The sequence below is a fragment of the Pyxicephalus adspersus genome, chromosome 4 (genome assembly GCF_032062135.1).
Source record: "Pyxicephalus adspersus chromosome 4, UCB_Pads_2.0, whole genome shotgun sequence".
Lineage (NCBI taxonomy): Eukaryota > Metazoa > Chordata > Amphibia > Anura > Pyxicephalidae > Pyxicephalus > Pyxicephalus adspersus.
Window position 1 is genome coordinate 14,950,629 of NC_092861.1, and position 26,222 is coordinate 14,976,850.

Below are 26,222 nucleotides of genomic sequence, written 5' to 3' on the forward strand. Positions count from 1 at the left end.
GAGGCATGGAAGTGGAAAACAAAATGTATTATTATTTAAACAAAGAAAACATATAAACATGTATAAAGTACCTTAATTTTAAAAGTTTTATTTGTCGGTGAAGAAGGATGCGATGTTCAGCTGCAGCTTAATAAAGTGACACATTTCACAGAGACATTTGCTTCATCAGACTTTTTACACACATTACGAGAGGCTGCAGAAATCCATTTGCTGAATTCTTCATCTTTTCTAACATATAAAGAGCCCATCTTTTATAAATATTATAAATAAGGTTTTGTTTGTTTTTTAAAAAAATAATGAAATACACTTTCCCCTGCTCACTGGACCATGCTCATTGTTTGCATTGTTTGCAGCTGTCTTTGTCCCTTTTGCCACTTTAAATGTTGGTAGGTATGGTTAACTATTGTCTTATACATATGTTTCATTAATGTTTCTGTACTTTATGTGTTTTTATTAATCTGTTATATCAACCAGAGTACACAGAATTTTCCTAAGGTGGGCTGCGCACCTGGAAGTGTATGGCAAGGCGGTGGCAAGAGCTTCTCCCTGATGGCTAGTTGGGTGTATGAGAATCAACCGCATGTGCTTCAGATCAATGCAAGAAACCCCATGCCTTATATTCTGAAGTTTCTTGTGTCTTGTGTCTCTTGCATTGGTAGCCATTGGGAAGAATGTGACCCTTACAGATTGCTAAAAAGATTATTTGGTGTCAAGTATAATGACCTGAGAGGCACAAATTGTTCATTGCTCAAGGAACCGCTAACAACCTCTGGTGGCACCCTGGCTGAAAAACACTGATGTAAGTGAAGGAAAGTATTTTGCCAACCTTCATGCCTATTTCTGGATAAAAGTAATAATTGGCTGGCTGGGGAAAAATCCCTGAGAAGGCTTAGGGGATGTCAGGAAAGTCCTACAGACAAATGTTCACCAATATAAATAAAAAGAATGGATTAGGTGAATGTTTTTTTTAATGTCTCTAGTCACGCTAACCTAACTTTGCACCTACGTAATATATTTAATTCTTTGAGATTACTGAAATATGAATAAAAAGAATGAACTGCTTCCGAATCCCATCACACTAACAAAGCACTTTTTGTAAGCTAAACAGTTTGTAAATAGATTAGAGTTGGAGCAGAATAAAAAGTGACAGGGCGCATGGATCTCTAAAAACACTTTTCAAAGTAATAAATCCAGTCACTGGCATGGCTGCAAGGAAACAGATCCTTAGAAAGTAATGTAATTTGCGCTGTGGCATGATTAGACTTGCCAATCAATACAATTTTTAAGAGAGTGTCTGCCTTGGGGTGATGCAATTCCCTAGAATCCAGGTCAAAACACGGAACCCTATTAAATACATTAGCTTCCTTTTTATTCCTTTTGCTTGACACGAAAAGCAGGCAAAAGAAGCAGTCTGGTGCCAATTACTTCTGCAGCTGCTAATGCACTAAAATAACATATGGAAATTATAAGATAAAACCCAACATGTGTTGTGGGAGAAAATGCTTCATTATTATCTATCCGTGTCATATCTGACTGTAGAGAATAACATCCATCGGGGCAAAGTAACAGAAATACCACTTGTAATTAGCCACAATTATAAGTATTGTATACAAGGCTCCTCCACCTTGGATTGTTAACTCAATTGGGAGGATCCTCATCTAATTGTGTCATAGTTCATTCTTGTTATGTATGCAAGCTTGTCATCTACATCCCCGGTTTGTTGGGGCTTGATAAATAAAAGATAACATTAGTAATAATACATGATAATTACAGCCATATACTATCTGTCTATCACACTCTATATGTAGAGATTTATATCCAGGCATTACCCACATTACCCCCAAACTCTCTCCCTTTCTAGATCATGTCCCAGTATTAATCACAGTAAAATTCTTCCCGTCTTTTCAGACTTGCCTATCTGTCTTCTTCAGTCTCTTAAAACAATAACTACTTACCATTCCATATCTCCCCACCTCTTAGATTGTAAGCTCTTCGGGGCAGGGCTTCTTCTCCTCCTGTGTCACTGTCTGTATCTGTCTGTCATTTCCATCCCCTACTTAATGTACAGTGCTGCGTAATATGTTGCCGCTATATATACACTGTGAGTAATAATAATATAATATTAGCGGGGCAAATGTTGAAAGGTCAGCTCCTATAGAAGTAGGCAAGGCAAATGCAATGATTTGTTGTAAAAGTAATAATTGTACACCTTTCATGAAAAGTTGGGGTAGGGGACTGGTGGAGTTTTGTAATTTGGTGAGCAGAACTGACAAGCTTGATTAGGATTTCAGTGCAGCAAAGGCATTGTTTGGTCAAAACATGGGGAAATATGTAGGTAATGTAAAAAGTTTTATTGGTAAATATGTTTTATTTGTTTCGACATCATTATTATTATTACACAGTATTTATATAGCGCCATCAAAGTCCATAGTCGTATCACTAGCTGTCCCTCAAAGAAGCTCACAATCTAATGTCCCTACCATAGTCATATGTCATTAATACAGTCTAAGGTCAATTTTGAGGGGAAGCCAATTAACCTAACGGCATGTTTTTGGGATGTGGGAGGAAACCAGAGTACCCAGAGGTAACCTAGAACTGCAAAGGCCAGAATGCTAACCACTGAGCCACAGTGCTGCCTTGACATATGCATTAATGCCACATTTCTGGGAATAAATTTCTTATCCTCTCCCTCCTTTCTATATATATATTTATATAGATATATACTCACACACAGACACACACATATGTATATAAATATATACCCTGCTGCATGGCGCCTGTACACTTCTTTAAGTCGGAATTCAAATTCCCCAGGTTCTCTAGTTGTCTCCCATAAACTCCTTACTGTTGGGATAACTGATGTCCTCCTAAACTGCACACTTTATACATCAGTGTGGTACAATGGTGTAGCAGAAATGATAAAGCTTTCTGTTGCTACCACTAGAGAGCTACCTAAGACTTAGTCTTTTTTAGCAAGTTAAGAAAAAAAAACATAGAATACTGAATACATATATTGTGAATGTACAGGATGGATTTATGTAAACTGTATACTTTGTGCCTGTGTGAACATCTTGTGTTCTCCTTCCTACACTGGCTGGGGTGGCTGTGACTTTTATAGGAAGAAAGTTATGGCTGGTATGCCCCAAAAGGTCATGTAAAAGAAAGCAGCTGGTAATATAGGAAATATAATATTCCATTTATTACTGCTTGTTATGTAACAAGGATGTTTGGCCAAAATGAGTTAGCAATGGTCATGTAACATTATGATTGGTTGAGATCAGTGTATAATGGTTACCTACTGTATAAATATCATAGCATTGAGTGCTGACGCTTTCTGGATACACCTGATGAAATGCCAGCTTTATCCCAGCCTGATTCTTTCCAGTTAGAGGATGTGAATAGGGCACCTCCTGGGGTAAACCGAGTCGTATGATCTTGCTTTTTTGAACTGTTACTCCAAAAAAGATACTTAATTCTTAATACTTAATTCTAAATTCTTGATAATTCTAGAATTAATTTTTAATTCTTGATACTTAATTCTAACTTAACTTATTTAAACAGCATCTGAGTGTTTTGTGTCATTTCAAAATCCTTTCTTGACATTTGTAGTCAAACAAATACTTCCACTGTTACCAGTAGGTTGTGAGCTCTTTGGGGGATGTGGACTGATATAGAATGGTTTCATTATCAGGGTGCTACATTACTATTGTATCCTGTTTAAGGAACCACAGCACCCGGTAGGAAAGTAGGCGTCTGACGGAAATACCAGCAGCACCAGTAGCTCTGCAACAGAACAAATATATGTTTCCTGAAAACATATCTTTTTAATTTGATTGGGATTCTAATTTTTTATTACTCACCTTTAATATCCTATAGATGCCTTTATGTCTTTCTTTTTCTTTCCTGATTTCTTTATTATCTTTATATTTACTGTTACATCTGTACACTTCTTTTGCGTTTGTCCATCCTTTTGTCTCATAAAAATGTCTACTTTCATATGTAAGAAATTGTAGCACAAACAGCTCCCTCCAGTCTGTGAACTAGGCTTAAAGTGAAAAGTTGTAGTGCTCTTTGTTCATCTATAGGGGGAGCTACATGACACTGACATCCACACCTAGCAAGCAATATAACTATAGAGGCATTTACAGTAATTCTAATAAAGTCTCAATAGATTGGAGTCCAGCTGCATAATACAGAGCTCCAGATGATGCGTTTACTGTGAAGGGCTCAATATAATTTGACAGCTATGTGAAGTGTACAAAAAAAAAAACCATCATACAGCAACATTTCAGTTGCTCAAGTTAGATTAACAAAAGTGCAATGGTGACTGCTGAAAGGCGCACTGGGGCTTGTATCTCTTCCACGATTTCATAAAATGCACACAAGAAGAGGCACAGGATGATAGTGACTGTCACACCTTTAAATGTCTGCAGCTGAGTTATTTTGTCATTTCTCTGGCGGATGAGATTCCGGCTTCTGTGCGGGATTCAACAGCTTTAAAGTTATTTTCCTTCCATATCCCCACTTCATATCAGTGTTGTCAAAGAACAGACGGTCTTTTTCTGTGCTTCCGCAGTTGGCTGTTTAATTACTACATTTTTTTTTCCTTATGCAGGTGCAATGTATGACTGAATACATTAAGGAATAAGTACAGTCAGATAAAATGTAAAAGAAAATGTATGCACCCCGGTATATCTGGATCCTAGTAGCCCTAAAATTAGGAGTGATATACGGCACATCTGCGAGAGGATACATCTGTAAATTGGTGGTTAGTTTAAAATACTTTTTAACAAATGCACGTCTTAGGACAACACATGGCAGTGTCCTAGATGCTGGTAATTTATAGTCCCACATTATAAAATTGACCTTCACTAAAATCAATGGTTCTTTTATGCTGGTTAGGCCTTACCCCCCTTCATAAACCAGGACACTATCTGCATGGAGTTTGCAGGTTCTCCCCATGTTTGCGAGGGGTTTCCTCCGGGTACTCCGATTTCCTCCCACATCCCAAAAACATGCAGTTAGGTTAAGTGGCTTACCCCCAAAATTGACTTTGGACTGTATTATTGACATATGACCATGGTAGGGACATTAGATTGTGAGCTTCTTGGAGGGACAGCTAGTGACATGACTATGGACTTTGTACAGCGCTGCGTATTATTATGGTGCTATATAAATACTGTGTAATAATAATAATAATATTAATATATAGGTATAAAATAAATGTACATTTATCTGATGAGGCATCACCATCATTTCAGATTAAGGCCATTGGAATGCAGAGCAGGCAAAATATTGCACAAAGACATTTAATAGCAAAAGAATCTGCTCTGCATTGTACAGGCCCAAAAGGACAGTAACGTCTTTCTCACCTAGGTGCTGCAAGTAAAAGATATGGGTAGGGTAACAATGCTTTATCCTACAATAGGAGTTAATTATTTACGGAGGAGACCTGCCCAGCCAGCTAGGAAGCTCTGTCTTTTTATGTTTCTTTCTTTATATATCTATATATATATATATATATATATATATATATATATATATTTATGTATTCACCAATCATTTTCTATGCGTTATCTATTTCATTGTAATAATTGAAATCATGATTATTTTGAACGATCGTATAGTGCATGATTCTGTACATGCGTTCAAATATAATTCCCCAGTAATGTACACACACTAGATACCATCGTTTGAACAATGCAGAAAGTGTCATGTACAGGAGAAAGTGTACAGTAGAACGAACCACGATCACTGAACGACCGTAAACACAACAATGATAGTTGCCCAAACAGATCCACCAGGACGGTGGGCAATTACTAGTGACATTCCTCGTTCATTGGCGTTGTTGGCCAGTCATTGTGCACAAGATCGGTCGTTAATCGCTTGTTTGCACATGTCTACGTAGCCTAAATGACCCTGCTTGGGGTGAACTCTGGTCTCCTTGGTCCTAGACTATTACCCTGCAAGGTTACCACTCAGACTTTGGATAGCTGACCTGATTGTTGCTTAGTGAATCCTGCATCCTGATTACTTGTACTCGGTTCTGTTCCTGTGACCAATATAGATGATTCACTTCCTATTTAAACCCTGCAGATTCCTGTTGCCTTTGCCTGACTATTGTGGTTTATGCCATGATCTTGCACACTGCTCTTCTCCACTTTGTGGTTAACTAATCTCAACTTGTACTTCGGCACCTACTCCTGCTCCTGCTGGATTTACCTATGGACTTGCCTCTGCTTCTGAAAGCCACTGACAACTCATCTCTTTCTCTGCCTGCTGTGGGGTCTGGCTACTGGTTCCACACCGTGTCTGCAGACTTTTGACAATTATTTATTGAAAGCTGTGGATTTAAAAAAATATTGATAAATACTATTGTAAATATATTATCAATTCGGTTTACATAAAATTTCAGCTCCTCTTGGGCAGGGCCTAATTTAGTAGTGTCTGCACTGTGTAGATTCTAAATAAAAATAAAGTAACAGGTACTTTATTGTACTTCATCACATTTCTTGTTACATTTATGATTCGACCCTTTCATTTGCCTTTGAATGAATTCTAGCTTCGTTCTCTGACTAGACTGACCTTGTTTCACTTCATTTGTTCAGTAAACAATTCATTTCTTACACTGTGGGCTGCTTTGCAGCTACATATTTAAATGAAATCATTTTGACTTGTTTTTCTCTTTCATTATGAATGAAGTCATTTTGCCAGGTTTATTTTTCTTTTCATTGTACTGATTACATTTTCATATTCGATTATCTTCATCATAGCTGTTTTTTCAGAGATATTCACCATTAGATATTTGGGACATTAAGACTCCACCTCTATTACATTCAATCCCTTTCCTAAAGTAGAATATATATAAAAAATAATTAATTTAAAAATGAAAAAAAAAGCATTCCCGTTTTACTATGTCCTGCCCTTTCACCGTCTCAAAGCCCTCCAGGGATGTCCTAATAAAATCTAAGTCTCCTTTACTTCTCACTATGTTTATCTTTTTTATATTGCAACATTTTATGTTATATATAACAATCATTCATAAGGTTAGCTGGGTTACCTTTTGATCTCAGCCATTGTATTTGGCTGTTAGACAAACTAAAAGCTTGTATACTTGTACATTTGTACTTTCTGTCAGATTTATTATTCATTATAATGATCAGATCAGTTTTTTTGGATTATGATTAGTTGTGAATGGATTTGACCAGTTGGTAAATATTAAGTGACTCGAGTGACACCAGGACTGCATTTGGGATTACCAAATGGTGAAAACAAACTACGTTTTGAGACCTTACTGATTGAAATATCAATCTAAACAATCAAATATTCTTAAAATTTAGAGGATTTACTCATGTGTACTAGTTCTAAGGTTTTAGGATTCCTACTGTGATACTTGTTGCTCTTGTCTCTACCAGTAGTTTGGAGGTCAATGGATACATGGCATGGCAAAAACTCGAGCAGCCACAGTAAGGTTTCTATGAATATTTTTACATGGTGGCATGGTTGGCTCAGTGGCTAGCACATTAGCTCTTGCAGTGCTAGGACACAGGTTTTAATTTTGGCCAGGACACTATCTGTGTCTGCGGGGTTTCTTCCCACGTCCCAAAACATGCAAAAAGGTTAACTGGCTTCTCAAAATTGGCCTTAGATTGCATTATTGACATATGACTATGGTAGAGACATTAGATGGTGAATCCCTTTGAAGGACAGTTAGTGACATGACCATGGACTTTCTAATGTGCTGCATAATATGTTGGTGCTATGTAAATACAAGCAAATCAAACAAATTGTTCATTTCAACCAAACCTACACTATCAGGTTTCAATTTCGAGATCAGAAGGTTTAAGGCAGTAAACTATGAAGCTTTGGAGGCTCACAGACTTAGTGAAACTAATTTCCTACTTTGAAAAATACGATATCACAAAGGTGGTTATTGCAGAAAAGGGCAGACAATGTCCCTTCTGTTATCATTTGCCTGATCACAGCCCTGCTTCCCTTGCATGTGTCGGGAATTTTTGAACTCCTGTCCGCTTCCGCAGGAGTTACGCCATCCAGACACAGGGAACGGGTATAAGTGAGTAGTTTGGGTTTAGTTACGCTTTAAGGTCGAGTCTGATTAGTCTGCCTCTGCTCCCACACTCTGAATCCTGCTATGAAGGCCACTACAAGACATGTTCAACCTTTTTAAATATGCAAATTTGCTTTTATTAAAATAGTGATTTTAGCATTGAGGACCCTGTTTGGGCATTTACGTTATCAGTTTTTAATGTGCTCTGGCATGCTTGCACATGTCTCGTGATTGAGACTCCAAAAGGATATTCTAAAAGTCATTGCACCGGCATACCCTACTATACTTCCCACCAAGGAGCCGACCAGGAGCAATAATTTACAGCTGATGAAAAAGGGAGAGCAAACAGAACATGGCGGAAAGATGAGATCAGCAATAACACTGAGATGCAACAAAAGATGTTGAGAAACTGAATTTTTTGTGAAAGAAAAATGAAGCTGTGAAGTTTCCAGAGCACAAACCGAGAGGTCATACACTGATCACCGAGTAGCAGCTAGTAACCTTTAGGAATCATCACAGGACATATAGTTTACTATCTTTAGGCTATGCTTAGACAGACATTCAGAAAGAATGAATAGTTATTGACTTTAGTTATGATGCAAGCACCCAAACTCGAAGCTTCCCTGTTCCAAAACCCGTCAAAAATCTGACAATACTTATAGCATGGTATTGTAACCATCAGGTATTTCAAACATATTATTCTTCCCTTTAGCTTTAAAGAGCTTTACCGGTGACTTCACTGCTTACAGTAAGGCTTCTTTTCCCTCCAGCTGCATATTCCCAGGTACACAATTCCGATGCTTATGTCTTCAATCTGACAGCTAAAATTGCCTAGAGAATGGAAAAGATTATCTTGTTCTAAATTTCAGAGCACACTAATCCTTAAGTACTGCAGTAGGTGGAAACTGTTTGTGATATACTGTTCACATGCAATTTGTGTTGTTCTGTTTTAAAAATATCTTGGCCTACAGTTTGTAGAAAAATACCGACTTGCAGGTTTTCATATTCAGGTTTACGATAGCAAAACTGTTTCTTCAATAGAAAAGTACCAAGAAGCAGTAGCTCTCCTACTCACATGTCAATGGTTGGTATGTTTTTGTATTAAAGTCTACCTCCATCTTTTATGCTGGAACCATACGGTATAAATAAACCACCAAATATACGCTTACATCTTTTTTTGGATTGTTATGTGCTGCTGCATGTCAAATTTCCTGCTCAGTGAATAGCAGTTTTGAAAACATAAGTTGCCACAGCATTGATAGCCATCTAACAGAAGTCCATGAAATTACATTAGACACGTCATATTGCTTTGCTTGTGGTAGGCGGACAGCCATATTGGTGGTTTGCTAGTCTGATTGACAAGCCCTGTACTGCTCTCTGAGAAAACTAGAACCATATTGAAAATAATAGGAAAACATGAGCCATTTCTACAGAAGAAAAAAAGGGAAAAGTTTTAAGATATTAGTACGAAACTTTTTTGGTCAAGAGGAAGGCAGAGGAATCCAGACAAGAGATGCGTAAACCTCTGGGATGGGAAGAGATGGTGAGTGTCAAGCTGGGGATTCACTATACAGATAATCCTTGAGTTAAGGACATCTGACGGACGCCTCCTTGATATGAATGAGTTTCCCTGCTCGCTGCTGTGCAGGACAAGGCTTGAAGGGGGGAGGGGACAATTTGCATGACTTGCAGAAGAAATCTTTTGCCAAACACCACTGAGGTTGTGGGTAATCCTAAGGACTGAGCTTTTCTGCAACATCTTGTAACTCTTTAATGACCAAGACAAACTCTCTATTTGTTACTCTGTATATCAGAGCACAACTTGCTCCAGAAGTTAATGAATGTCTAGGCTCCAAAAATATCTTTTTATTTTTTGGCTTTGTGATTACTCACAGTGAGGATTTTATATAGTAACTGACACCACGCTGCCTAATAATATGTAGAGACAAACATCTGTCCTAATTGTATTTATTATAATAATGTACATGTTCCAACTTTCATACAAATTATTATTATTATTATTATTATACAGTATTTATATAGCACCATCATATTACACAGCGCTGTACAAAGTTCATAGTCATGTCACTAACTGTCCCTCAAAGGAGCTCACAATCTAATGTCCCTACTATAGTCATATGTCATTAATGTAATCTAGGTCAATTTAGGGGGAAGCCAATGAACCTAACTGCATGTTTTTGGGATGTGGGAGGAAACCCACACAGACACGGGGAGAACCTGCAAATTCCATGCAGATAGTGTCCTGGCTGGGATTCGAACCTAGGACCTAGTGCTGCAAAGGCCAGAGTGCTAACCCCTGAGCCACTGTCAACTTAAGAACAAACCTACAGTCCCTATCTCGTATGTAAAAGCCAGAATATGGAAGCTACTATAAGATGTACTCATGACCTGAGGTCCAGAAAGGTTAGTGATATATATATATATATATATATATATATATATATATACACATATATATACATATATTTAAAAAAATATATATACATACATACATATATACATACACACTGCATGTTTAGCCTTTTGTTTGGAGTGGTCTCTTTTAAGGTGTCAGAGCTGAGTATTCCGCACACTAATGAATATTTCAGACTGCATCATTTTTATTCCTGGTCTATAAATAACATTTGTAATTATGCACCTGCGAATTTAACAGTTTTTTTTTATAGTCCGTTCCGACAAAGGATAAATTGCTTCTAATTTACTGTTCAGTAATGTAGTGTCAGTATTTTACTAGGTAAATTATTATTGTGAAGAAAATGCACCTGTCATAGATAAAATAAGGACACTCATATTTTATTTCCCTCCATAGACTGAGAGATGCTCAGACTGCATTGTATTTCTGTGACTCTGATCTCATAGGGTGTCTGGAAGGAGAAATGAGCGCTGCTAATAACAAGGTGGAAAACAGTTTCAGCATCAAAATATTTTGTTATAACACACCACAATATTTTTATTAATATCGATAGTCTACATATCGGATAGTTGCTGTGCACAAGCAATACGTGTGTACCCGCCTTGTACATAGAAGCATCTTATATAAATAACATTACAGTACATAATCATGAAACATCAATGAAGATTTACCAACATGTCAGAGAGTTTCACAACTAATCAAGGTGCAGAAAATCAGATGGTAATGATCGGTCAAAAGAAATTTTATTTCAGATTCAATCATTTTATTGCTGTGAAACTGTATAAAATATGTAATGTGTACCTGCCCTTACATTTACATGTCCTTACTCCTCAGTGGGATCCGCAGGAAGCCAGGTTATAGAGCCACCACTGCAGATTCTGGCCAGGCTATTCTTCAGCACATGCACAGAAGTATCCCTATTTAATGTACAGCGCTGCGTAATATGTTGGCGCTATATAAATCCTGTTTAATAATAATATCCATTTATTTCTATGGCAAAGCTGCCCGCTTTTGGGAATAATAATAGACTGACTCTCTAATAACAGAGAATTTACAATGCATGCATGAAGGAGACCAGTGGAGGATGTGTGGTACCCTGGGGGCTCCCCTGGAAAGATTCAAAAAAACAGTGCACAGGAAAGTATAAAGCTTGTATTTGACTTGTTTCACTTTGCACTTTCTAAATGTAGCTTGTTCTGTTCCACTGCACTCTAACATTTTTGTTTCTGTTCAGAAATCACACCATAGAAATGTATCACAAATATACTATAAGCGTATCACTAAAGCATCATAAACACATTTAAAGTGCAATCTTTTTTTGTTAGTTTGAATAACAACTGGATGGGTTACAACTTAGGACTGAAGAAACCAACCAATTCATATTCTGACAAAGAGCATAAAAGAAGAGGAGAAAGTGAATGTGCTGCTTCTACTGTCACTGTGCAGTCACAGGGAGGGGTCTATACCAGCCTGAGCTCAGAGGAAGTGGATAGAATGATACTGGCTGGGGGCATCTTGTGGCGGAGAAAAGGTACTGCAGGGTTGACTTTTACAATGAAAGTGAATATTGAAACAAAAGCTGCATTAGGTTTAATCTTTTATCAATCCATTTTGTATCCTTAAAGGATGGTAAACAAGCAAGAAACGTATAGTTTATAGCAGTGAAAAACATCTGATTCAATTGCTTTGCTATGGGAAGCAGAGTGTATTTTCAGAGAACATCTATTCTGAATGATTATTGCGGTGTTTACCATAAAGTAATTTTTGATATGACTTTTACAAAGCATTTTCTAGATCTATCCAGATTTGGAACATACGCTTTTGACGCCATTCTGGAGACATTTACAAGTGATTGCTTTTAAAATAGCCCCATTTTGCTGAGTCTTTATAGAGCTGAGTATTTCGTTGTACAGGTACCTTGTGCCCACGAGAACCTCATTATTGAACATTTCACATTGTAAATGCTAATCTAAAGAGCTCCAGCTTTCTGCAAGCATTTATCAAACACTAAACAAGCAGTTTTCTTAAAGTAATAAAAAAACATGCATTCAAAATGAATATCATCTTCAAAATAAAACCACAATGCACAGCTTAGTTTCAGTAGCCAGAAGAGTTCTATAGTGTGTTGATATAAAGGCATAAGGTTTTGATCTGTTAGCAAGCCAATTACTATTGGCATAATCCAAGCGACAACAAGGGTGAGACCAATCAGGCTTAACTGCGGTCTCCTAGAGTCAAAGATTTGGTTGATAAGCCTCATCCCCTCATCAACCGATTTTATTTTTCTGGCTTGAAAATCCAGCTCACTGTAACAGCAATGGGGAGGTGGATTGATTCATAGCTTTAAGGTCAGATAAGTAAAACCCTTAGTTATAGTGTTTGCCATGAACTGGTGGGCCCACCTCTGAGGATCAACAACTGAATAAACATAGTTGCAGACTCGGGAAAAGTGTTGTTGCAGATAGCGATGAGCGAGCAAGTTTTTAAAACTCAATCTCTTAGCGAATTTGGCCGTTCTCGCTTACCCAAATTGTAAGCGAGAATGGCCGGTGTAAATTCGCCGATCATGCTCGAATTAAAAAAAAAAAAATTAAAAAAGATTCATTGATCAGCTCAGTGTCTGATCCCCGGCACTAGAGGTTAAATGGGTTACAAGTCACCCCATTCAAAACCTCTAGTGCTCCCTGATTGGCTGAGGAAAGCTTTTCTCAGCCAATCAGGGAGCCCTAGAGTTACCTGTCCCCATTTAACCGCTAGTGCCGGGGATCACAAACAGGATTCCCAGGGCTGCAAGAATGATTGCAGCCCTGAGAATCCACTGTGATCCTGGGGCACTAAAGGTTAATTAACCTCTAGTGACCAGGGATCGCAAACAGGAGGATTCCCAGGGAATTCTGTAAATCCCCTGTGAATCCTCCTGTTATAATTTCCTCGATCTTCTGATGGTTTCGCTAAATTGGTTCGCTGACATTTAGCAGAACAATTGGATGTTCGAGGACATTTTCGCGAGAAGGCTAGAGGCATTCTCGCTTATCCCTAGTTGCAGACCCTATACATAGAATTAGGCAGATTATTATAATTAATATTATTATTATTATTATTATTTTTATTATTATTATTAATAAACAGGATTTATACAGTGCCAACATATTACGCAGCACCGTACATTAAGGAGATCTGACGGGTTCTAACAGAGGCACTGATTATATTGTCTGGCATATATACAGCCACTGGAGAAAGTGCATAAAAATCTGCATGTTAAAACCTAGCTCAGCAAACTTGAAATTCTATTCAAATATAACTTTCAGAAAGACTCAAATATAATAAGTCAAACAATTACTTTCTGAACACACAGCTCCCATTTGATTTTTTTTCCAACTCTTGGCAATAAAACACATCCACTGCTGCAAAAAAAAACTCCATTGCCACAATTAAATTAATGTCATATTCACCCTAATTACTGTAGCTGGATTGTGGTGTAAGAAATTACTGGGGAGCAAATTTAAAACTCATTTTAGTGGTTTTTCCCCAAAGATGGGACTTGTGTTATTGTATTTTACGACTTCACATCATTACTTCATAATCTCTCCTTCCCTTCAGAGCTGCGGCAGCCTATTTCACAAATAATTAACGCCCCAGAAGCAGAGAATAGGCAGGCTGACAGTCTCATTATTCTGGCGTGCATTAAAATACATTTTGAAGCGGCGCTTCCCAACCTGCGTACCAGGAGCCGCCATGTGTCTGTGTCTAGAGGCTGTGCTTTGAAATCACACTGAAATCCCAGGGCTGCCACACTGTTCCGACTCTGCGAAAGTTACTTTTCCGGCACGGGGCTGGTTCTAACACCGATCCGTTCGCTTGTGGCAAAAAACCCAGCAGTCCCTGTTTACCGTGAAATATTAACCGCAAGAGTACGAGCTAAAAAATACAAATGAAATAGCCTCTTACAGACACCACCACCGAAACAGCTTCATTTTGTACAACTGTGTCAGAGTTCTATTTCTGCTTTTATAGAATGATTGTATTTAATTTAATCATACAATAATCACACAGAGTTAAACACATTCTATATATTTTGTTCTGAATTCTCTGCGTTTTAACTTTAGGTCTCGCTCCAACGGTGCCAGCACAGAGCTATGGTAAACAAATAAAATAAAGCAGTCCTGCTGTTTGCTGGTTTAGATTAGAGTTGTTAATTGGGTCAGAAATAGATATAACTGATGTTACGCTATTGAGCAAACCCAGCCCACTCAGTTCAGCTCCGTGGCATCAGGCTTCGGTGATGGAGGCCCCACAGAGAACAAGGTAAACTTTGATAACAGAAGGAGCTGCACATCAAGGATTTACTGATATGTGGCCAGGAGTGAAGAGGCAGGAATGACAAGACTTCCCACAGGAAGTACAACACATGATGGAAGGAGATTACATTAAATAGAAAAATACAAATGCTAACATCTATGGTGAAAACATGTGCAGAATTCCAGACAAAAATATCAAAATAAAATGACAACATCATAAAAAAGAAAAAATGACAAAACCAATTCCTTGCTGAAATACTTCCCTGTGAACTAGAGATATCCCTGCAGTACTTTTTTCTGCAACTAGGTGTCCTCAGTCATCATTTAACCCACTTCCTTTGAGCCCAGGTTATCCTGGATCTGCCCCAGGAAGGAGAACCAGCACAGTGATGAGCTGTCACTTGCTTTTTTGTCCTATTTGCTCCCCTGGAAATGCTGTTTTCTCTTACACTCCCCCCCAGCCTCTATCTTTGTCATTCAACATTTTCAAGAGTGTCAGATTCCTCTGGTACCCTCAAATCCTATAACCCCATGTCAGTGCTGAGCTCTGTGATGTTTTAGGGGTTGGAGGATGGAACCGGAGCATGGGGTGGTGGCACAAAGGCATCCAAAACTTTGGAAGTGCTGAATGCCCAACAGACTGGCAGAGGAGAAGAGGGGCACATAGGCTGCAAGAGATATGAGTATAAAACCTCTTAGTAGAGATCTGTTTTATCTTTTCCCTAAAAGCTTGACAGGGACTCTCTAATGGACCTCTAAATTAAAAATTGCTGTGCAGAGAATGAGATTTTTTAAATTAAACTTTCCCGTGATTCCTACTTCTCTGCGTTGGCCTTTATGATCGGCAAAAGGAGGCAGCGAAATATAATTTTGTTTTCTAGATTACTGGACAAAAATTCAGCTAAAAGCTTTGCTTCTCATTACCCCGGCTGAAAGCACCCAGTGGCCCTACAAGCAGGGCCAAGCTGAAAATATAACCCTGGCATATGCAGCCTGCATGGCCAAACATCATAGTTCCCCACTGAGTCTTGCTTGGAAGGACGGTACCTCTTTCGGAAACAAATGATTTGCACAATTTGATGTACAGATCCGTATAAATACATTTCCAACTTTAAATTAAATACATTTAAATTGCTTGTTATCAAATGCTATTAGTATAATACTTGAATAATGATATCTGGATAAAATAGACTTTTTAAGGTACCACAAAGACAAATGCAGTTAAAGCACACTATGGTTCCTCACGTGGCGAAACACGTTGACATGTTGGAGGGGAATTGTCTTGTTCTGGAGAAAGACTTTAGAAACTGTGACACTTTATTGGGTGAGGGTTTAAGCTATGTGTTTTGTATGCAACACTAAGTAGCAATGTCATGTTTTCTATTAAGACAATTGGTTCTTAATGCTGACATTTATATATTGTTTGTGTTGGTTTGGTACCTTATCTCATTATTCAAGTCTACCACTAATAGCATTTGATAATATCCAATTTAAATGTATCTTATTTAAAGCTGGAAATGTAGTTACATAGATCTGTGCATTAGATTGTGGAAAAGGATGAAATAGTTTCCAAAAAAGATAGTGTCCTTCCACACATGGCTCGGCTGTAAACTATGATGTTTGGCCATGTAGGGTGTAGTGCTCAATATTCAAGGCTAATATCCTGGGGCATGATACTGTTAACCATTAGGAAAGTGGATCTATTTGTGAATGTTATTAGAATTAGCAATAAAGATATTTTTAGTGGAGTCAAACCAATTGGTCCCGTATCCACCAATTTCAACCATCACCATCCTTATATATATATATATCTATACACAAAAAATAGGAGATGGAGTGACAGCAGCATTACTAATATTACACAGTATTTATATAGTGCCAACATATTACACATATTACACAGCACTTGGGGAAGCCAAGCCTAACTGCATGTTTTTGGAATGTGGGAGGAAACCAGAGTACTTAGAGGAAACCCACAAAAACACGGGGAGAACCTGCAAACTCCATGCAGATAGTGTCCTGGCCGAGATTGGCACCTGGGACCTAGTGCTGCAAAGGCCAGAGTGCTAACCACTGAGCCACCATGCTGCCCCGTATAAGCTAATCAGACTCTGCTATGATCATATTGCACCTCAATAAACCTTTGAAGTGGTCATTCTCAACCAGGGTTCTGTGTAACCCCTGCAATCTTCTGGAGGTTGCTAAGAGTTCCTCAAACCATGGCTGTTTTTAGTTGTCAAAAAAGGTTGCATTCTAGCCACCACTATAAGGGGGGTATTCTTTCCACTGGTCACTAATTTAAGAGGCCTTTTTCACACTGATCTCAAATGAATTGGGTTTAGCAGGGGTTCTCCGAGACCTGAACTTTATTTTAGGGTTCTTCAGAGATAAAAAATTGGGAAAGGCTCCTGAGAGAGCAGAATAGTGATCTCTTCAGTGTGTGCCTTCATTGTGCGACAAAGACTGGGGCAAGTCATAGACCAGGTGGTATAAGTGAACTGTAGTCTGCAGTAGGGATGAGCAAGCAGGTTTTTAAAACTCGATCTCGCGGCAAATTCAGCCATTCTCACTTACTGAAGTTTTAAGCGAGAACGGCCGGTGTAAATTTGACGATTGAGGTTGAATTTTAAATGCGTGTCCGCATTCATTGAGAACAGTGTGCAATCTCCGGCACTAGAGATTAATCATCGCAAACAGGAGGATTCCCAGGGAATCCTGTGGATCCTCCTGTTATAATTTCCTTGATCTTTCGATATTTTCGTAAAATCGGTTCGCCAAAATTTTGCGAGGAAATTCGAGGAAATTTTCGCAAGAATGCCAGAGGCATTGTCGCTCATCCCTAGTCTGCAGCATTGTAACCTATGCAACTCGGCCAGGCAGCACAACCAGTTGCATTCAACATTTATTGTGCTGCCTGACATAGGTGTATAGGTTAAAATACTGGCTGGACAGAATTACAAATCCTTTGGCAGGGTAGACAGTTCATTGTTATGCATTTCCGCCATGCATTCATCTTTACTGACTGTAAGGCCTAAAAGCCGAATCTTAAGCAAAGCACTGACAGTTCAAGCTGAACAGCCCAAAAGAATTCACGCCAGACCCACCAGCCATTCCAAATCCACCAGCTCTTCTGGCACATGTTGTATTACTGGTTCAGACCTAGCTTTCATAAATGACTTTTATGAAATAATGATACAAAGATTGTGCAGTGACTGTAACATTGAGCGTTTAGAACTCACCGCATTACGAGCTGTATAAATAAAAATAGCAATGTGTAAAGAGTTGAAATAATCCATTACTTGCGGCACAGTAACTCACGACTGTCATTTATATCAAGCCCGCCGGGAATTCCAAAGTAAACAGCCAGCAAGGTCAATTCAGTCATTCAATTCAGATAAAAGACCCAATATGCTAAAAAGGCGATGATAATGCAGAAACAACAGTAAGAGAAAATGCTTGCTCTCTATACACTGAGATAAGACACAAAGAGATAAAGCAAATTATGATAATGGACAGGCCCGCTTGATATATTGATATACTGACTTTAATATTAAAACCTTGGTATACAACAAGGAGATATATATAGGGGATTATACAGGAACCTATCTCAGCTGTCTTCTCTTTGGCCTTACAAATGAGCTATTTTCCTCATGAAAAAGAAATGTCATTCTGTAACTTGGGACACACTCATATATAATGTGACAATCCCAAGTTTCTTACACATTTCCATAGCTTTGTGCATTGTTCAGCCATAGGAAAAAAAAAACATCTTGCGGATTACAAGGAGATGGGTATTTCTTTACTGTCCACCAGGTTCCATATCTGTGCAAATTTTTTAGCAAAATGCACTGGAATGAACAGTATAATGAATAATAAAACAAAAGCTGTAAAATAATAATAATAATAATAATAATATTAATGCCAACATTTTTATAGCATTTTTCTTTCATTTAACCCAAAGCACTTGTCTGTTTTATCATAAGCTCCACTCATGCAGCTAGCGACCTAGACTACAGTTAAGCCGCATACACACGCGATCTTTCACGATCCTTTCCAACTATAAGAACTGCACGATGCATGAACGAGTGCTGTACATACAGCACCAATCTGCTCTATGGAGAGGGGAGAGCGATGGAGCGGCACCCTGCTGCGCGCTCTCCCCCTTCCCTTGCATTAGGATCGCTCGACGTTCATCGTTCTTGGATCCGCCAGGACAGATCCATGGACGATGAACGACACGGGCTGTACACACACCAGATTTTCGCCCAATATTCGCCCGAAGCCGACTATCGGGAGAGAAATATTTGACGTGTGTACGTAGCTTTAGACTGGCCAACCGAAGGACTGAAAGAAACCTCCAATTTGCCCCAGTAATATGCCCTTAAAATTATTGTTTTTATGCCATACAGGGGGTCACAGGACAGCCACCTGAACCACCAATGGGCCCCTGGTCTCTGCTGCCTTGCAGAAAAATGAATTCTGGTGGGCCCTCATTTACATTTCCTCTGGTGGGCCCTAAGTCCCCGGTTTAGCCCTGCCTGCGACCATAACACTACAACACTTAATCTTAATTTTTTATTTTTTTTCTTGGTGACTAACTTCCTGTCCTAAGGGGGCAACCCACATAGTTCAGACAGACAGAACAAAAATGCAGTCTCCATACAGCAGATCTCAGACTGGAGGAGAAAGAAGCAGCACTATCAGTTATACCATTGAGCAAAGAGCATACTCATATGAGGAAAGCAGATGTAAAAGAGAAGAGCTCATTTGTCTGTTGCTTTTTGTTTTAATTTTCAGGGCATGTAAGGGTTGATGAACCACAGCAGGCAAAAAGCAAGTCTTCTTTGCCAAACAGGCCTGTGTGGTGTGGTAGAGCTGCAAGAATATCAGGACTGGTTGGTCAGAAAATAAATCATTGACAGGAAAAACAGCTCTTATATACTTCAACTGCTTATTTAGCTTTAATGAGTAATTTGTATTAAAACTGGACCCATGACCACTGGGCAAATATTTGCCTTGGCAATAGGTGTAAATCTAATTTGTTGAATGTAGGTACATTCCTAGGCAAAGTAAATTCATTTCTTACCAGCCAACAGCAATACCAGGCGAGCCAAAGGGCCAGCCACACCAAACATACAAGACAATCAAACATAATGGAACACTTTAATTCCAACAGGCTTGGCCCGCATACAATAAAATGATAATCAAACAATATCAAGGCCCGCAGGCTGCATTAAATAAAACCGTCACCCAGATGAGGAGACAACATGACCTGTTGTAAATGGAAAATTTCAGAAAAATCTCATGTTCTTGTGGATCAAGCAGAGGTTAATAAGGAACGCACAGTACATTTTCACATGCAAATTAAAATTTCTCCCTTTGGAACGCACGGCGGATCTGTAATTAAAAAACAAATGCAGAATTTTAAATCAGTGCACTAATGAACTCCAAAAATATCTTTTTGTGTTCTATGGCTGATAGGCCTGGCCTGCCCTTCGTTTGCTGGACATCACACAATATTACTGCTCGTGAACTTTGGCAAGACTTGCGTGTTAAGCCAGACAACATATTTTAGAGTTTTAGGGATTTAATGAGATGAAACCTCCGGCCTTTTACAAAAGATCTTATTTTAATGCAGAATTCTGGAAGACATATAGACAATGGGAGAAGCAGACTCAGTATCACTGAGCTGTCATGAGCCTATTATGATACGACTTGTTTATGATCAAGCCTGGACAAAAAGTCATTCTATGACAATCAGATTGTCCATGCACTCTGACCAGTCCCTGGTGTATGTAGAAGCCACCTGAAGTCTCATACAGGAGCTTGTATTATAGGATGACAGCACCAGAATATAACTAGGGGACAGATGACAACCAATTACAGAAAACAGGTTTTTATTACAGGGTTACAATCTGCAGTCTAAAAGGGTTAAATCTGCAATTTTAAACGTTTTTCATAATTTCCTAGTTATATCAAAGCTAAAGATCCAATGATCGAGGCAAGATTAGATCTGTGATTGACCTAATTGAAGCTAACTCCATCATGCCAAATAAAAAAATGAGAAGATCATTCATAACAGATCTTTCTTATTTTCTTTAGCACCAGCAAAATTACAGGTACACTTTCAGGCACTGTTCTTTTGCCTTCCTATTCTGGGTATATTGAAGGTGCAGCAGGCATCAAAGGAAACTTTTGAAGTATAAATGCAATATGTCTATTGTGGGGGGGGGGGGGGGGCAGGACAGTCCTGATTTAGCTGGGTTGGCTAATTTCCATTTTCCAAAAGGTACAGAGCGTGTATATGTGTGTGTATATATATATATATATATATATATTTAATGCAATTTCTCTTATCTTCTTCCTCCGCCTCTCTTTTACAAAATCACGATTTTTTTGTGGTGCACCCCCTGACTTCTTTAATTTTCTCCTGGGCAAGGATGAAGTGGCCCTTAGCTAGCCTCATAGCTAACACACTATACATGCAGGATGACTGTCCTAAAGCCTCCTGAGATGTGTAAGTCGGATATCCAGGGAAGCTTTAGACAGAGTACCAACAGTTTGCAATATAACAAATATGCATTGGCTTAAAAAAACAAAATGGTGGAGTGGGGAGGGATCAGCTGTAGGAAAGTTGGATTTGAAAAGATGAAAATGTAGTATGTGTATTCTGGCTGAAAAAGTAAGAGAGATTGGGACATGTGAGGTTTAATTTATGGGTGAATAAACTATTTTTTTAAACTTTGAGATAAACTGGGGATGAGTATTGAAATCTCCCCAATTTTATAGTGGTGGCAGAGCAACTTCGCATGGGTGGCATAGCAATGATCTCAAGGGATCAAGAGAGGCAAGGTTGCGTACACGCGTGGAATAATTGTTGTTGGAAATAAACGATCCATGACAGATCATTCAATAATTGTTAACAAAAAAAGTGCACAACGACTGCTCAACGACGTCGACGAACAAGGAATTTCGCTGGAATCGAACATCTGTTCTGGTGGATCTGATTGGGTGATGATCATTCGTAATCTATTGTGTGTACGGTCAATGATTGTGGATTGTTCTGTGATACACTTTCTCCTGGACATGTCACTTCCTGCATTGTTCAAACGATCGTTCACAAACTTTTGTTCGTATCTAGTGTGTACATTATTGGTGTAATATATGTGAACGATCGTATCGTGTGTGTACATTATTGGTGGATTATATTTGAATGATTGTATCGTTACAGCATGTACAGAAATGTGCACAATACGATTGTTCAAAATAATCGTTGATCGTTCGTTTTCAAACGATAATTATTGCACGTGTGTACCTAGCCTATGCCCCTGTGAGATTTCTAAGGGAAGGAGGGGTAGCAATTAATAGGATACCTATACTGGAAATGCAGTTATTGTAATGTAATCTCACTACTGTGTCATTCTAAGAACAACTGCATCATATATATTACTGTTCCTGCAATCTTTTAGAGGAGTCTTTAGTAGTATTGTTTCCTAAATAATAAATTATTTGTTGCTGGTTGGAGATAGTATTATGCAGGTGGACTGGTCCTCACTGCACCTGTGTCCCATTGTCAGTACCTGGGGTGCCATGACATTATTCACTTGAACTCAATGCTGACACAAGATAATGCTTACAAATAATTACTGTTCTGTAATGTTTAAACTATTATTACTATAAGAGAAGCAGCACAAGTAGCGAATCAAATGTGCTGCAGAACAAGAATTATGCTGATAGGAATAAAAAGCACAATGACAGAGAGAATAGCTCACTAGATTGCTCCTTCTCATTTCACTGTCTAGTCACAAGGTGGGGAACTTAACCTGTAAGTTAAAGGGAAATTGCAGTAGAGAAAAATCAGTTTTCTCCTTCGCCAGACCAGATGGACAGAAATACGATATACAAGACAGCTATGATATATTTACTGTATTGTATCTGAATATCAGTTAGGAATTCTGCTTTAATACCACTTTTAAATTTTACCTGTGTATCCCGCCTCTTCACACTAACCAAATATCTAGTTAATGTAGATAACATATGTGTGTTCTACGAAATGTATTGGCTGCCTGCAACTGAGCATTAAATATAAAGAACCCCTCCGAGGAGCTGTAACAGACAACTCTCACCAGGATCGCCATGCAGTGAGAATAAAACCTTGATCTATGTTTCACGACAGCATATATTTCCATTTGTTGGCTTAACGCGTCACCCGCAGCGATAGGGGTGTGATAAATCAGGGGGCAGGCGAGGAAAGATGAGGCCCTCGTTACTGTAAATTTAATTCCACCAGAAAGCCTGAGTCATGTGAAAAAGAAGCTTTTGTATTATGCATTTGGACTGTTGACTCGTTAACGTAGCGGCGAGTCCCCGGCCCTTGTTTCACAGCTTGTTCTGGAAAAGGCACATTTGACGATCATGCATTATTGAAAAAGTCAGGGGCTTGGGGATACCAAGCGTCATTCTAGTAAAAAACAAAAACACCATACCCTTGCTTTTCAAAGCGCAAACTGATACATTTCAGCGGGATGCTGGGAGTGAGGGCACGTCAAACCTAGATCTATAAAATCAGACTTAAAGAATTCAAGCCATTCTGGCGGGCTCAGTAGGTGTCAGTTGGTATGAAGAAGGAATGTGCATTTTGTTTCAGCCTTGAGAATTGCCTTTTTTTTTTTGTTCATATTTAATTCATAAATGCTTCTGCAGGGCACATAAGAGGAAAATGATGCAGGACTCGTAGCACAAAGACTTCCAGGATAAAAGATCTGTTTTCATGACCTTCGGCTGAGCCCATAACTTGGTGTCAACTGTTTATCACAGGGTGTTCAACTAGCATTACATCAATAAGAATGAAACAGGAAAAGAATGAATCCGGCATAGCTTACCTTTAGGATACCAGGGATCTGTGAATTCATACTTTCCCATGCCGATGGTTCGTAGCATCTGGACTCCGTTTGGGTTGTCTGACGAAATAGGTTGGCTGTGTGGGATCTGGGGGCCACTTTGTCCATTTGTAGCTGGAACACTGTTGGGAAGTGCTGCAGAAGGCAGCGCAGGTGGTGGAGGAGGAAGGATGGGGCAAGTCATGTGACCATTACCAATGGCGGCATGGCCGGGGTGAGGAACCTGGCCGACTCCAGTCAAGGAGGACATAGCAATGGGCTGACTGTGCCTGTACATGGACTGGCTCTGTAAATTGACCACCATGTTGTTCAAAGGCTGTGCAGGCTGCTGGTGTTGCTGCAGTTGGTAATGTGCTGTCATTAGCGGCAGTTGAGGGGCAACATGAGGTGGGATAGTGGGAGTCACCCCTATGATGGGGGCCTGGACATTGGCTGCTTGGCTGTATATAGGTGGCTGAGTCATTCCATATGTATGGGCTATTAGAGATCCTTGGGTGCCCGCAGACACTGTTGTCGCCCATGGCGGAGTGGCTGAAAAAGAAATATATTATGTGTTATTAAAGAAAATGTTTTCAAGGTTGTAAAAATTCAAAATGCTGCAAATTAAGCTAAACTGCCCTATATATTTACTGTCAATCATAACCAATCCAATCAAACACCACATAGTTTACAGAAGTAAAACAGCAGAAGGTTCTAACATTTTCTTGATAAAAACAAAATTAGAATTTCATGTTTTGATTGGGGTTAGGCATTTTTTTATCGGTCCTTCCAAACTTTCATGATGAAATTCCAAATGCACACAACTACTTATCATTTAGTCATTTTAAAAGAGCCCTAAATGTGAATTTTCAATCAAACCCATTTTTCAAGGAAACATATTATGGATTGCAAAATTTGTGGACATGTATATCCCTCATTTAAATCCTAAATATGCTTACATGCCGTGAACTTCAAAGGCAGAACATTTTACCTCAGCTCTGTCAACTGTATACTGAAATGACTACCCACTGTGCCATGATTTACACATTAAAAGCAACACTGACAGTTAGGGTTTCTCTAAACCAGTCTGTTACCTGGAAGACAGCGGAGAATTCACTACCAGTCCCAGTACACTGCCTTGCAACAACCTGTCATACTGTTCAGAACTGTGTGTGCGCTATGCTCTACTTTAAAAACGATAGCCTAAAGGGATTGTAAAGTGGTTCATATAAATTTAATATATTCATTATGGTCAGGACTAAAAATATATATTCTTTTAATCTATTACATCAAAAGTATTGCAATAATTTAAATAGATAATTTGTATATTATAGACAGCATGCACGTGCACCTCTCTGCTCTTTATTCATTTTTCCAGAATTTCGGGTATCTTAACCTACTCTGTAACGGTCTACAAACCACAATAGCTTATGCTGAAGTTTGCACATGCAAAGCATAGACTCCTCACTTGTCTCCTCCCCTTCCTTCATAGTGCTCTGTCTGAAAGTTTTTGTTAGAGAGAGAAAGGCAAATAAAGAAACAATTGGTGTGCTCTCTTTCTAGACCAGCGGTCGCCAGACGGTTGTCAGGAGAAGGACCCCGCAGGGGGGCGCACCGGCCAGAGCCGCAGACCACGTCTCCGTTAGGGATTCTAGGCTTAGGGTGGTGGGCTCAGACCTGTGATGGGAGAGTGGGTGGGTTCTGGCAATATGATGTCACTCTGGGGGAAGTTTCTTCCTCTTTGAGTGACACACGGCTCCCCAGGCATGTGCGGTCTGGATTCCGTTTTTTCAGTAGTCCGTTGGTCGGAAAAAGTTGGCAACCAGTGATCTAGACAACCCCTTGTATTTGGGGCTCCCATTGTCACGTTGAGACCCTGCATCAAAATGAGACTAAAACCTTGAAGGAAAAAGATGTATATTATATTTTTTCATTATTTACAAAGGCTTTCAGTTTTATTTTATTTTTTTATTACTTTTTATTTTCATGCTTTTGGGAAAGAAAGGAGGGGGTATTTAATATTAATTATTGGGGGGTTACTGTTGGAGGAGGAGATGTACTAAGAGGGAGTACTGAGGCAGAAGAGTCACTGCTGGGAGGGAGATGCAGGTGAAGAAGTGCTATTGAGAGAATGACTTCACTATTTTTCTGGTAACTCTGAGGATGAATTGTTTACCACTGCTTGCAGCTACACAGGTCATTGAGGGCTAGTTTAAAGGTCTATTTACTGCTAGTTAAATACTCAATCATCTATACCTTCCATACCTATAACAGGTTCATTTTAAATTCTCAAGAGGCTTCAGCCAAACAGCACCCAACTAAATAAAAAAACCCATCTCAGCTTTAAAGACATCTTACCTGCTTTTATTTACGCATCTGTACTTCACCTAAAGCTAGGTACACACTTATTAATTATTGTTAGAAAATAAACAACTAACGAATATGCATGAATATTTTGAACGATCGTATTGTGCACAATTCTGTACATGTTGTAACAATACGATTGTTCGAATATAATCCACCAATAGTGTACACACGCTGAA

General features: G+C 39.0%; 1 protein-coding gene across 5 annotated transcripts in view; it reads right to left on the minus strand.

Moving 5' to 3' along the window:
- Positions 1 to 26,222, minus strand: part of KLHL29 (kelch like family member 29) — a 642,275-nt gene that overhangs the window by 173,588 nt on the left and 442,465 nt on the right. For all 5 annotated transcript variants that reach the window (XM_072407482.1, XM_072407479.1, XM_072407480.1 and 2 more), the window contains one exon: positions 23,683 to 24,231. In XM_072407482.1, coding sequence (XP_072263583.1) covers positions 23,683 to 24,231 — 549 coding nt within the window. The remainder of the gene's footprint in view (positions 1 to 23,682; positions 24,232 to 26,222) is intronic.